Source organism: Solenopsis invicta, chromosome 1 (assembly GCF_016802725.1).
Source record: "Solenopsis invicta isolate M01_SB chromosome 1, UNIL_Sinv_3.0, whole genome shotgun sequence".
NCBI lineage: Eukaryota > Metazoa > Arthropoda > Insecta > Hymenoptera > Formicidae > Solenopsis > Solenopsis invicta.
In genome coordinates, this window is record NC_052664.1 from 15,382,473 (window position 1) to 15,397,137 (window position 14,665).

At 28.3% G+C, this 14,665-nt stretch overlaps 2 protein-coding genes across 4 annotated transcripts; both read right to left on the minus strand.

Moving 5' to 3' along the window:
* Window positions 1-1,179: 1,179 nt before the first annotated feature.
* On the minus strand, window positions 1,180-7,517 carry LOC105194309 (prostaglandin E synthase). Its single transcript, XM_011159163.3, has 2 exons — window positions 6,790-7,517; window positions 1,180-1,640 (listed from the first exon to the last, which is right to left on the minus strand). Exons 1-2 carry the CDS (start codon window positions 6,922-6,924, stop codon window positions 1,275-1,277), a joined length of 501 nt encoding a protein of 166 aa, XP_011157465.1. The 5' UTR covers window positions 6,925-7,517; the 3' UTR covers window positions 1,180-1,274.
* A 435-nt stretch (window positions 7,518-7,952) lies between these two features.
* Window positions 7,953-13,954, minus strand: LOC105194308. Of its 3 annotated transcripts, none has more exons than XM_011159161.3 (7): window positions 13,818-13,954; window positions 13,097-13,292; window positions 10,948-11,130; window positions 10,025-10,256; window positions 9,395-9,748; window positions 8,733-8,920; window positions 7,953-8,618 (listed from the first exon to the last, which is right to left on the minus strand). In XM_011159161.3, the coding sequence occupies exons 2-7, from the start codon at window positions 13,143-13,145 to the stop codon at window positions 8,257-8,259; spliced, it is 1,368 nt and encodes a 455-aa protein (XP_011157463.1). In that variant the 5' UTR covers window positions 13,146-13,292; window positions 13,818-13,954; the 3' UTR covers window positions 7,953-8,256. The 3 variants fall into 3 exon arrangements, with proteins under 3 accessions (XP_011157463.1, XP_011157464.1, XP_039303743.1); XM_011159162.3 differs by having other exon boundaries at window positions 13,811-13,918; XM_039447809.1 differs by lacking the exon at window positions 13,818-13,954 and adding an exon at window positions 13,605-13,773.
* Between the last annotated feature and the right edge of the window lie 711 nt (window positions 13,955-14,665).

The window sequence follows — 14,665 nt, forward strand, 5'->3', positions numbered from 1 at the left end:
TGATTGAGATGTTGAATAAAAAACAATACATTAATATATAAAATTAAATTAGTGCAGTATATTTTCACTTTGCTCCATCATCATCAACTGCTAAATAAAAACGTAGATATATATACTTAATCAGGAATAGTAAACGTTAAAATAAAAAGAAGAAAACAAGTCACATTTAAGATTGAACGCATAGAAATAACAGCAAGAATATAAATAATAATTTATAACAAATACACTTGATAGCAAAATTAAGGGATTACATATTCTGATTCTGAAAAATAAGCGTAATTAAGAGAGTGTAACTTTATCAAAAATGATCGTAAAAAATTTTTTTTTAATGCATTTTAAAGTTTAAAATCTTTAGTTTTGAGATTGATAAGTAGTTAAACGATTTACAGATTGTTTACGAAGTTACGCGGATTCAAATGGGGATGCGTCAAATCTTAAAAATTTTTTACAAACTTTGCAAAACTCTACAACGCGAAATAAAAATTGCACGCAAATACGGTTTACAGCATTTGAAAGAGTGGATTTTTACCTTTAATTTGCGTTTTTGTTGAGCTTTGTACGATTTTTTTTCACTGAGCTAAGCAACATTGAAACAAAAATGGTTCCTTTTTTTAATGTTGAATAAATCGGTGAATAAAAATCGTATAATGCTCAACATAAGTACGCAAATTAAAGATAAAAATTCACGCTTTCGAACGCTGCAAAGTGCATTTGTGTGTAATTTTTAATTCACGTCAAATAAACTCGCAAAATTTGTAATAAATTTTGCCGCATTCTTATTTTTATTTGTATAGCTCCATAAAAAATTAGTATATGTTTTCAAAGTCGATATTAAAAGTGTATGTAAAAACATTAAGCTATAAAATGCATTTTGAAACATTTGATTTATCATTTTTGTTGATTTATCATGTTACACTTTTTTTTCGAGAGTAACTGTTGGTGATTCTTTAATTTCGTTGTTGGACGCTCATATAATCTTTATTTGTCGATATTTGAACTTTGTGAAAAAAAAATTATAAAACGATTTTAAAATATTAATTACAATATTATTAATAAAGTTATTGTATATAAATATAAATGAAGAACGATAATATCATCTAATGTTTTAATGATTTTTTAATTTAAAATAAGTGCTTGCATACAATAAATATAGTATAAAGCAAAAATAAATCACATATCTCATTAGAAAACTTGCGTTTATTTCTTTACATAGATTGTTCGTTAGTAGAATAACAATGTATCAACAATTTTTTTTTTCATTCTTATTCTTTTAATTAATTTAGTAGAGTTATCATAGAGTATCTAACTGCAGCAATTGTGCATATATAAGTCAAAATGCAATATAATGTTACATGTAAAAAAATTTTCCAACGAACAGACATGTCTAAAAGTTGCATGTACACTAACGTATACAATATACTGGTTAATGCAAAGCTCGGTATTAAGAGCTTCACCGTAGAATTACATGTCTCGACATTTAACCAGAGCGGTGTAAGAATAGTAAAAGGAAGAATAGTCTCAAGATCGTGTCGGTGAGCAAGCCGTATGCGAACCACGTCAGGATGGCCATCGCCAGTTGGACATAAAATTATGTCCGGTTTTTTTGTCATCCACATCCTATCTTCCTCACTGTGAATTACCTGTGCAATCAATCAAATAGGCCGATTAAATTGGAATGCTAATTTTGATTGATCCGTATAAATAATAAAATCATAACTGGAAAAAAAATTAAGACTAGATTTATTTGTTCACATTTTAGCGACAGTATTTCTATGCTTATTTAAGAAAAAGAAAGGTTACGGAGGCATGGTTGTAAAAATTTATATATTTGGAATAAAAAAATATCTCTCTTTTTATTAACATTTCTATTACGAAAGAAAGGTTTACGCGCGCTTGAAAGCTTTTATTTCATACACATAAGTTCTCTCTCTTTTTTTTATTCTCTTTTTCTCATTTTTTTATATTTTATTGTTTGTTGTATATTATCGAATATTGTATGCGAGGAAAAGATGTACTTTGAGATTATGACAAAATTTAATTAGAAATTTTCTCAAACCGATTTAATTTGCATTCCAATATCTGGATAAACATCAGATTCCGAATTGTATTGGGACGATAATTTAAAAGCTCATTGAAATTTTACTACAGAGTTTCGCTATGTTTACAAATTTTGAAGGAAAATTATGAATTTGCTTTAAATTGCAATTTTCTTTTAATTATATTTTAATTATGTTTGATTAAATTATAAGGAAAGTTTGTCCACACTTAAAAATTTAATAATAATTGTAAGTACTCTTAAAATAATATCAAACATTGTCTTTTGTTTATTTCATAAATAATTTAAATATTTAAAAGTTTGTAATTATTCAACATCTAATATATTTTTTGTTATTAATGCACAATATTTTTTAAATATGCGTTTATCTCAACAGTATTTGTCAATTAACGAGATCTATATTTTTACGTCATAGTGTTTATTATGTTTGCGTAATCTACTTGAATCACTGATTGTAAGTAAATAAAAATACAATCTGCAAACAAAACCAACTGATTACTTTAAGGAGATACATTATAGATTTTCTCCGAACTATTGGAATGTCTGAAAATGAATGAAAATTACATTACGTGTGATAGCTGACACATTCGTTTCATATTTCTCGCATATTTCACATTTAAATCTTATAATATAAACAAGTAGAATTTAGTACTCAATTTTTGGTTATTTTAACCCAGCGTTAAATAAATAAAAATACAATTCTAATAATTATAATAATAACTAATTCACTTTTAATGGAACATACAACAAACAATTTAGTTTTATTTTTTATACTTCATTTCAGATTTTACATAAATTTTATTTATTCAACTTTCATTCTTTAAGTATAAAAATTTTAACGTAATTTTAATTTAATTTATATATATATTTCTCTAATTTTAACTTGAGATAAATTTTATTTTTTGTTTCTTCAAAAAAAATTATATAATCACAATTTGAAACTAAAATTATTTTTGGAATTTCATCATTACAATAGAAATGTCGGATGTAATGTTAAATAGTATTTCCAATCAACACGTACGACTGTAATTAGTTATCAATTGACAGTTATATACAAATCACATAACATTGAATTGCGGATTTGGAAAGTTAGAAATTTCATTAATATTAAGCGACTATCATAATGCTAATTAACATATGTGATTGTGATTTTTGATTATAATCCATATTTACTTTAGTATTACTATTTAATTTTTCAAAGTATCTATTTTTTATCAAAAATAATTATTGTGCTATAAATGAATATTAAAAAACGTCGAATCTTAATTGAGGGAGTTTGTTAACTTTATGATGATTTGCATTACTAACGAACTATTGAAAGTGACGGATAAAATTCAACGCGATTGACCAATTTGTGTCATTTACGATTTCAAAGCGCACGTAAATAAAGTACCGATGTAATAATAACAAACATAAATAAAATGCTGAGATTACTGAATTAAGAGAAGTATTAGTTAACGTAAAATGTAAGATTGCAATTAACTATTTTTTTCACAATATCGTCGCGAAACATTTTCTAGTAAATATTAATTAAACAATAACAAAACAATAAATTCCAATGAAAAATACATTTACAAATACATACAAATTAAATATACATAAGATTATATATATATATACGTAATCTGTAAATAATAATATGTAATTTTTTTTATTTGTATATGACTGAATAATGCAAATTCATTTGCAATTTCTGCATATGTGCATATTATTATTTTCTTGATAATAAAAAATATGACAATAACAAAAGATTTGACAATTAATTAAACTATGCAAATATATAATTAACAAGGAATTACACAAGTATTAAATTTATGCCAATATGTTTCAACTTTAAATTTTATAAATTTCTTTTGTGCTGAACAATTTTTGTGCCGATAAATTTGATCAGCAAAATAAATTTTTCTGGCACGTCACATTTTTAGACAAAATGGCGTCAAAGAGGTAAAAAACGATAAACTTTAAAAAATAATCATTTTTCTAAAAATTGTGACGTGCTAGCTAAATTTGAATAATCGATTTGTTAGGCAAAAATAATTATTCACACTCGAGAGAAAATTTCAAATTTTATTGAACAATGTGTATAATGTGGTAGAATATTTATATTTAAATGAATATATTTCTAAAACAAAGAAATCATATCTAAAGTAACCAAAGTGTATTTTAAAGCTAAAAGTTGATACTTTTGTGCTGAAAAGTTTAGAAACAAATGTGTTATTAATGTTATGAAAATTTTTAAAAACGTTGTTTTTAGCCACTTTTATATCATTTTTTTCAAAATTTTATCCTGATAGCCAAATTTAGATAATTCATGTTTAGTAAGCAAAAGTATATCTGATGACTATTAACATTCGAGAAATGAAATAATATTGAATGTTTTTTTTAATTTTGACCATTGGATTTTTTGCACAAACAGTATGTTTTTTTGAGCTGAAATAAGGAATAAATTTAATAATAAAAGTATCTAGACCGATACACACGCGTGCGCGCACGTGTGTGTGTGTGTGTGTGTGTGTGTGTGTGTGTGTGTGTGTATGTAAAAACACAAATACAAATATTTGAGTCTTAATGGTCATAGATAGATCTTAGTGCTGATATTTCTGATATGATTTTATATACATTTACAAATTTACATAATTTTCTTGAAACTAAAGTACAGTTATAAGTTGAACAAGAATAGCAATATCACAATATTAAATTAATCAATTTAGTAATAAATGATGCTGACCGGTATCTAGTATATCAATGATGCCAATAGGAAAACTTTCTCAGATAGAATACAAAGCCATAAAAATATTATGATGACATAAATTATTACGTCATTGTGATATTTTAAAAGAAAAAACCCAAGTAGACAGAAGTTATTATATAATGATACATAAAACATTACTCATTTTTTATTTGATGATATCATAATGATGTCAAGAGGATAACATTTATCCTTATACATGACTTATAAATAACAAAAGTTACAATTATAACTCCTGTCTACTTGAGTTTTTCTTTTTAAAATAACTATAAAGAATTTGTTGCAAAAAATAATACCAGCAAAGGTATCCCTACCAATTTTCCGAATATAAAATTTTACTTTAAAAGTTTAAATTACATAATCTTAATTTAAATTAAGATTTGTGTTAATAAATAAAAAAAAACTATTTTATGTTTGTATTTATTTGAATGAAAAATAATATCTATTTAATTCAAAAATAATAGAAGTGATACGTAATATATAAGATACTTGAAACAATTCTCTGTTTTAAGAAAATATTATATTTGTTTAGATAACATATGATGGTAGATAACGTTTAAAGGACATACAGACAAGGATATACAATGACATTAAATGAAAATAGTACTTCAACTCATTCATTATACGTGCATAAAACTGGTTTTATTGCCTTAGGATGATTCAATTGTTAATGTCTACAACGTCATCTTATACAATTTTCCTATAAATATTATTCAAGATTGATTAAAGTTTTAATAAATTTCTTTTCTTTTTATTTACAATACATTCTTATATTTGCCTATGAAAATAAATAGAAAATCACTTAAATCTAAACAATTTTTAAAAATCAATTATATAAATGTTCTGTGATGCACACTTTTATTAATCATTTGTGAAACTTGTGCATATTACTTTTTTTGTTTATTTACAACAATATAAATGTCAAATTTTTTTTTATGTAGTACGCACACCCAAGGACTTTAATTCTGTCCATGGGGAAATTTTCCAAACTGAGAAGTTACCACTTTCTATATACTCGCAGTTCATGATTAATGAAACGACTAGAGCTTATTGGTCGTTACGTTAATCATGAACTGCAAGTATGTAGAAAATGGTGACTTCTCAGTTTGGAAAATTTCCCCATGGACAGAATCAAAGTCCTTGGGTGTACATCATACAAAAACAGTAAGATAATAAAACTCAAACTAGTTTTCTGATTACAATATGAGAATTTTAAGTTTCTGAATGATTTTCTAAGATTGTATGAAAAACACATCAAAAAAGAAAAAAAGTTCTCACATTTAGATGCTTGTTAGCATTAATTATTATTAAATAGATTTTTAATTTAATATTGTGATATTACTAATTCTTGTTCAATTTAGGTGTAAGGGGAAAAATTATTCAGTGCGCAGTTATGTGCATTAAAAATCTATAGAAAATTACGCAATAAACATCAGTACTGAGATCTAGCTATGGCCTATAGGCGTTTCGTTTAATGTTGTGTTTTCACATACGAGTCGATATCTTATATTCAATTTAATTTACACATAAAAAATTTTATCGTACACGAAACATTAATTCAACAATCTTAAAACTTATTTTTATGATTATTATATATTAATATAACAATCATAACACAATAAATTCTAAATATCAAATGAAATGACTATATTGTATATAGTCATTTATATAACTCTATAGACTGTATACATGATTGCAATTGATATTTTGCGTATATATATATATTTTTTTTTAGTTATTTTTTATTTTATTTATATGCAAAAAAAAGAATACACACACACACACACGTACGCACGCACGCACGCACGCACGCACGCACGCACGCACGCACGCACGTACAAACGCACACGCACGCACACACACAATAATATAAATATATTAAAAGAGGCAATTACTTTTAGTTCATATTAATATTTTTATCACACGACTACAACGTTATTGCGAAAATCAGATAGATAGACAAAAAGCTGTTCGAAAATTTTACCTGTTCTCTTAGTCGGATTTGTCCGGTATACCACGTCAGCAACATCATTTTCAATACGAGCACGCAAGACCACCAAGCATATATAGACCACCAGAGCTCATGTTTCGTCTCGTTTGCAATTGCGTTCGCTAGCATTGTTCCTGGTGCAACCTTATTTGCTTAACGTTCTCTTCGTGTCCATGGAAGAAGCCGTCGCGTTGCGTCGCGTTACTAGCCATGTACTCTTGTCTGGACTGGTGAGTGGTGAGGCTATTAGCAAGTCAAATGGTGATAGAGAATCTGATACGTAGGTACTTGAGCGGGAAAGTTTAAACGTGAGCATTTACGTCGCAAGACACGCATTATTTTAAATTAAAGTAATAAGTAAAATCCGGACTGACGAAAATGTCAAACATAAGGTTATCAGCTTATGTTAGTCAGCAGTTTTTAGTGCTAAATAATAATTTTTACAATCTCCAATTTATTCGAGCTATAGATCCGACAAATATGCCGCAAATAGTTTAAATGAGTTAAAAATTGAAAAAAATTATTACTCTGCAGCACTAAAAACCGCTGTGATTGACACAGTTTTGATAACCATAAGTATAAACTTAAATGAAAGTAATATGTAGATTGATCATAAAATATGATTTGATATCAATTGCATCATTATATCGACAAATATAAATAGTCTTATTTAATAGAAACATAGATACGTATAAAATCTTGAAAAACTTGGTCTGGAAAAGAAATTTTTAATTTAAATTTTGAAACAATTAAATTCCTTCTAATTATAAGATATATTTATATATAATCAAAGGAACAACAAAGATATTGATAAATATATTGATAAAGTATGATTGAAACAAAGATCACGATAGAAAAGATACACCTGTAAAAATGTATAGTTTTCTTATAAGAAAAAATTTTTGTCTTGCTAAACTCGTTAAATATATCACATACTTATGTTGAAATAATTTAATTTATTTAAAATTTTATGAAACATACGAATTAAAAATTTATACAGTTACTATTTCGGTAAATTTGAACAGAAATTTTAAAATTTATTTGCAGAATTGATATACAGATTGTGCAATACTAATGTTTATGAAACTTTTAACATTTGTCGTTATAATCTTCCACTAATAACTTGCAAGCTGAAATTGTTGAAATAAACTGTATTATTATCGTTTACATAACATTGTTTATTATTATTTAATTGTTAGTTTAGAGTTTAATGCAACAATATTGTATAATAAATGGATGAGTTAGTATCTTACATTTCTTGTGAAATTCATACAACTGAATAATAACCTCATACGTAAATATCAATTCATATCACAATGTATGTGTATGTGCATCAATTTCATCTTTATTAAGATTTATGAAAGTTTGATGGAAGCTATTGTTTTTCACTGTAATAATATTTTTCTGTTATTTTCGAAACGAGAGGAATAAAAAATTTATCAATGAAATTCTATATATGGATTACAAACGCCATTGCGCGATATTACTCTTCTTTATGTTCGACATTCTCGATACCCAGATCAAATCATTTCCGAGAAAAAAATCTGTGGCGACGATGTTTGTTTCCTTCCACCATTCTTCTTGGAACTTGACAGTGAGATTTCGATTAACAGAATCAGCCATCTGCCGAAGCCCGCCAGATAAATTAAAGAAAATGTCTAATGGGAATGGCGTCAGTTCCGCCATTACCGCCCACAATGGATTCTGACTATTTCTACGTTTTTTTGAGCCTAAAATTTCTTCATCCAAATATTCAAACAAACCCTCCACGGTTTGCTGATTGCCCCATACTTGCGTTAAGGGTGGCCATAGCCAGTCGTATTCTAAGTTAAAAAGGATTAAATGGAAGTTATTAGAAACGATCGAACTGGTGAGGTTTTAAAGAGTTTTAACAAATTAATCTTACGAATTGCAAATTTATGATAAAAATTTTTTACCGTTTACTGTGTGCTTGTCACCATAACAAATAATTAATCTCTTCCCGCCGGTCCAAATGTCATTTAATGTCGGTCCCAGACCTTCGATTCCTCTATCTGGCTTCAGGATTAAACCTTCGAATTCTCGATGTAAAATAGTTAATAGTTTTCGATGTCTGTTTGGCCTACCTTCGAAGCCCACAGGAAATCTGTTTGTTAATTCTTATATTATTATTATAACAGTTTTCGAATATATTGGAGTGTACTTATTAATAATTTGCGACAAATAATGCTAAATATAAAAACTAGAGAAATATTTTCCACTTTTTTAATACAATACTTTACTTAAGTAGCAAGCTGACATTGTCTGTTGTTATCTTGATGTCAAAATGACAACAAATAACATCAATTTGGGTAATGTATTAAAAAAGTGAAAAGTATTTCTTTAATTTTCATATTTGTATGTCGTATTTAGCGTTACTCGTATAATGCACGTTAAAAGCCAATTAAAATTAATTTAGACTAATTAGTAATTTAATTATTTTAGTTTTTGCAATTTTCTCGCAATGTAATTTCTTTTATGATTGTTTATTAGAATTTTATGTACATTTTACGAGTTTAATTTACAGTGAATACGTGCTTTTGTGAATTTAAAATACAATGTTATATTTCGTGCAACTCACCTATGAAAGTCCATAATAACAACTTCACCTCTCGCTGCGTCTAAAAAGTCCCTCACATCCTTTAAGATCTCTGCAAGAGGTGTGATGCGAATGACGTCGTGGTTGACCCAGAATCTATTTATATGATTCCCGTCTTCGTCAAGTGCGGTGCCATTTGGTATCGATGGATAATATCCGACTCTGATATCCAGATATCTTATACCATGCACCAATTGCGTCCAAACGTCACGATCCTGTGTCAGCAAGTACCGCTGAAAGGCATCCCGTCGCGTCAGATCACCATGCTTGTAACAGCCAGAATTGTGTGTCCCGGGTATCATTAGGCTTCCAATAGGAAGCATTCCGATTTCTCTCCTTTAGCAATACAAAGAAAAATGTCGTTTCTATATTCTATAGCAGTTAATTACTATTATTTACGTGTTTTTTTTAGCGATTATTACTTCTCAAATTTGTAATAATAAAAACTAATTGCAAACGACACCTTTACGCTATATTTGTGTGTAATGTCAAAGATTATTTATAATCACAGATCTTTCATAGATCTTTTCTTTTTGCCTGATTTATTCTTCTTGCAATATATTTATAAACGCTCTAAAATGTTTTGAAATATGTATTTGAAAATTATAGTACCTTAAATCGTACATCCAAGTCGGCCAAATTTGCAAACAAGACATTGAAAACATGTGATCGTCTTTGTAAAGGATTGCATAATAATCGAGACAATGTGATCCTGGAAGGGTTGCCCCGTCCTTTGTGTCCCAACCGCCTGGAAGTGGCGGACGACCGACTGTAATATTTGTCCTATAATATCCCCGAGGACGTTGTAAGGAAGTCAAGATCAGTTCAGGTTTGATCATTTTATCTGAAACAAATAGGATCCGTGGTTGCGTCGACAAATTTTTTGATATCCAAAGTTCGATAGCTTTACAGTGAGAAAATATGATAAGGGATGGACGCGTTCGATTTCACGACGATTCATTCTGTAAGATAAATCGGATTGGAAACGGTTCAAAACTATCGAGGGATTCATTTCGAACGGATCAATGTTTTCAAATTGAATGCGATAGGCGGAAGAGAGACTTAGCGAACAAGTTTTAACGACGGACTCAAAGCGGACGTTTCAACGCGCATAAGCTAGTAATCTATACTAAGCAATCAATGATAGCAAAATATACTTTGTTGATAAAATTCTTACATATAATAAGAAAAGGGATAAGTAGATATAATAAGTAAAAAGAATTTTAAATATAATAAATTTATCTGTAGTGTTTGCAACTGTTACGTCAAATGTATACTTTGTAATAAATTATAATTATAATAAATATTATAAATATTATAAATACTTATATGGATAGATATAATTTAAAAAAAAAATGAAAAGTAAATTCGACGTGAATCGTTACTGTGTCTGTGATATTTAACACACTAGTTAATACATAAATAAAATAAAAGGTACGTGTTAGTTTTTCGATTCTGTTCATGTTTCTTTTTTACTTTATTTTAACCGGTTTAGCAGACTACGATACGCAAGAAAGTCAAATAAAATTTATTACTATGTGCTGCTAACGGGTCAGCAGTGAACACCTTGATCTGGGTATCGGAATATCTTGTGCCCGCCGGACAATCGAATTCCCAATTTACTTCTAATTCGGCATCGACCACCTTGTCGCTGGCAGCGATTGGTCTCCATAAAGAAGAAACCGTGACCCACACTTTTCCGCATTGCCCCGCCAATGCTGAAAGCGAGCCAAAATAATAGATTGAGAAACACAATACGAAAGAGGAACGAATTATATTTCAAATCTTTATGCTCAAAAAATTAGTTACCTGTTTCAAATCATACAAGTTTATTTTGATTTTATCAGATCATTATGATAAGTCTCACTCATCGTATTTATTAGAATTTGAATTATAATTTTTGTAAATATTACTGATTAATGATGTATATATTTTTTAACTAATAATGCATGTATCTTTTTGATCTTAATATGTATAAATACATACTATTACTCAACAGTTTTAGCATACTTTGTGTTTTTATAACAATTCCATTATTCATATATAAAATACGGAGTTATGTTATATTTTCATACATTCCATGTCGAAAATAAAAAATCTTCAAACTCCTTATTTTCTTATTTTTGAAAGTATTCAATGAGATTGTGAATTATCAAAAAATAATTACTCTAGTTTACAAATTTTACATTAATTTCAGTACAAGAAAAGAAAACAATTTTTAACGTATTTTGGAGCGCTGAATTTGAATCTGAGTCAGAAAAATGTTCTGTTGAATTTTTAAGATATAATATTGGTGGTACTGTTTGACTAATAATGGGAGTACTATGTATCATCATTTGTATATAAAAATATCGGACAAAGCTATTGTTTTAATTTAGAATGTATTTTATGAATTAGAATATATAATTCTTTTAAAATATATTATAATGTAAAAATTTGTTGCTAAAATTATGTAAATTCAGTCCAAACTAAGTATTTTTACTATGTTTACTATGTTTGTGGACAATTATATTATTGAAAAAAATCACAGAAAAAAAATCACAGAATTACTACAATTTGCCTATTTACTTTCTCATTTAAAAAAATCACAAATTAATTGTTCAACACTTTTAATTTGTTTTTTTTAATTTCAATAAAACGAATTATGTTAAAAAATCGCTATATGAGAAAAATATTTTTTTTTGTAAAAGAAATCAAACCTGATGGAAATATTTTGATAGCAAATTTGAGCTCAATGTTCAAAATTACCTCAGAAACAGTTTTTATATGCTCTTGCATAGAATTTTGTAAAAAAAACTAATCTTATAAACAGAAATTATATACGTATATTTTTTGAAGAATATCACGTTTATCGATTTAAAAAAAAATTAATATCAGTTTATAACTGCAATCTGTACACTCTGCATTTATTTAATCAAAGACTTGTGTTTAATATGGTGTTCGATTTCTGCAAGAATATTGTTCACATATTTTTTATCATTAGTTGCCTAGTAATATTTATATTAATTGCTGTCTAAGCACGAAATTTGAAGTTGATTTTTCTTTTAACCAATATCCAACTAATTTAACTAATATTCGTCTATCCAAGAAATTAATTGCATTTTGTTTTTAAATTTAATTTAAGTTTATAATTATTTTTTAGCAATTTGTGATCTTAATAATTGAATACTTCCGTAATAAAAAAACATATTATATCTCTATATTTTATATATGAAAAATAGAATTGATAGTAAAAATATAAGATGTATTGAAATTTTTGTTCGCTGATGCATATCATAAGGTTGTTTAATCAGAAATGTGTAAATATTTTTATTGATGAAAGAAATAAATATATGCACATACAATACGTAAAATCATGTAAATATTAATGTATATTTTTTACATTTTTCATACATTTTTAATATTTGTTAAAGAAAAGCGGTAGATGCTCAATATTTTTGCACAATACTTTTGAACAACTCAATACATGTAGTTTTCAAAATTAATAATCAATAATTTAATATAATATATAATTTATATATATTACCAACATGTATATACATATTTACATAATATACTTTTAATTGAATTTTTCTTTAAATTATTAAAAAAATATTTGCTTTAAACACTTGTTATTTTACATTTCCATCAAAATAAAAATTATGCTTAAAAAAATCATGCAATTTAAACATATTTAGTTCTCACCGATGTCGCAGAAGACATGGAGAATCAGCAAGACAATTCCTTTCAGCATGATTGATATAATGAGATTTCAATCAAAATTATTTATCTATAACCCCCGTTCTTCCGATGTCAGCAAATATTGTGCAGTCGTGTTTTAATCAAACAGTTTCTGATTTCTTTGCGCATAACGGATATCTTCGAAGAGCCTTCAGAGTTTCTGAAATTCTCAACTTATTCACAATGTTGCCATGTAATAAATCTTCATTAAATAATGGTGAATAAATTTTCACTTTGGAGAGTCAAGAACATTTTCTACATAAAAGTTGCATCAGAGATTGTAAGGGAAACAATAATAGATACTGAAAAGAAAACACTTTCATAGAAAAATGTATCAAGTTTTATTTTTGCATTTTTGACTGAAGTTTATATAAGTAACAGTAGTATTCGCTGTCAGATTTATCTACATCATTGATAATACTGCCACATTCTGTATCGAAAATTCCCGTTCTCTCTGCGAGTGAAAAATTACCCAGTATACGAACGCGTGCAGTTTTAGAAATACGATCTTAGAAATACGATCCTCTCCACTCGGTGACGATAACGATTCTACCGATTGTCTACGTCTTGTCACGCGTAAAATAATTTCTCGATCAAGTTAAGCATTATCGTCACATTAAAAAACTTCGGAAACGCACGGAATGAAAATTGGAAAACAAATTCGGAAACGGTGCTCACTACTAACAGTGCAGTTGTCCTCGGCTGATAACTCGACTGAACGATAGGCAGCCGAACGAACTACTACCGGTAATCGGTGTAGTTCTAATGTAGAACCCGCTTATGGAACATTCAAGTACATTGTGCTTCCATCCTTCCGTCACTTCCTCGGACGCGTCAATTGGACGCGAGAAGGGACCAGTACTCGTTCGTTTTCTCTCTTCCCTACGTCCGCCTCTCCATCACGTTGACCACGTCGGCTACGTGCTGCACTCGGGGTCAGACCCGGCCTGGCCTGTTAAATACCATTTCCTGCATACGCCGCGCCGTCGCGGAATATATAGTTTCGAGGGAGAGTCGGCGATGGATGCGAACCCGACCGACCGATCGCTGGAGGTTGGGAGAACGGATTCAGTTTCTACATTGAATTATCGCCCTCGTGTATCGTGCACAGGGGACACTGCATGTCAGAAGGGAACGCGTCGTGAGAGCAAACAGATTAATCGTTACATATAGATTGAGGCTACAGATCGCGATTTATCGATGACATTTTAGGATATTTTATGGTATGTAGAACTACATTTTGTTGGGATAGGTCACGATCGCGAGTACATAACGAATCGCATTTATACATTGGCTTTGCGTTACAATATACGATGAATAATTTGTAAACGTTATTCGTAAAACTTACTTGATGTTTCAATAATAAAAACCATTTACAAGCCTTTCTTTTTTACGCATTGTTAAAGAACATATATATATTTTCTACATGAATTATGACGTGAGAGATGATAATATTTTACTGAATATTGTTGGTCTGTGTGGAACTTTAATGCGGGAATACAAATAAATAATCTATTAACTATCAATTTTTCA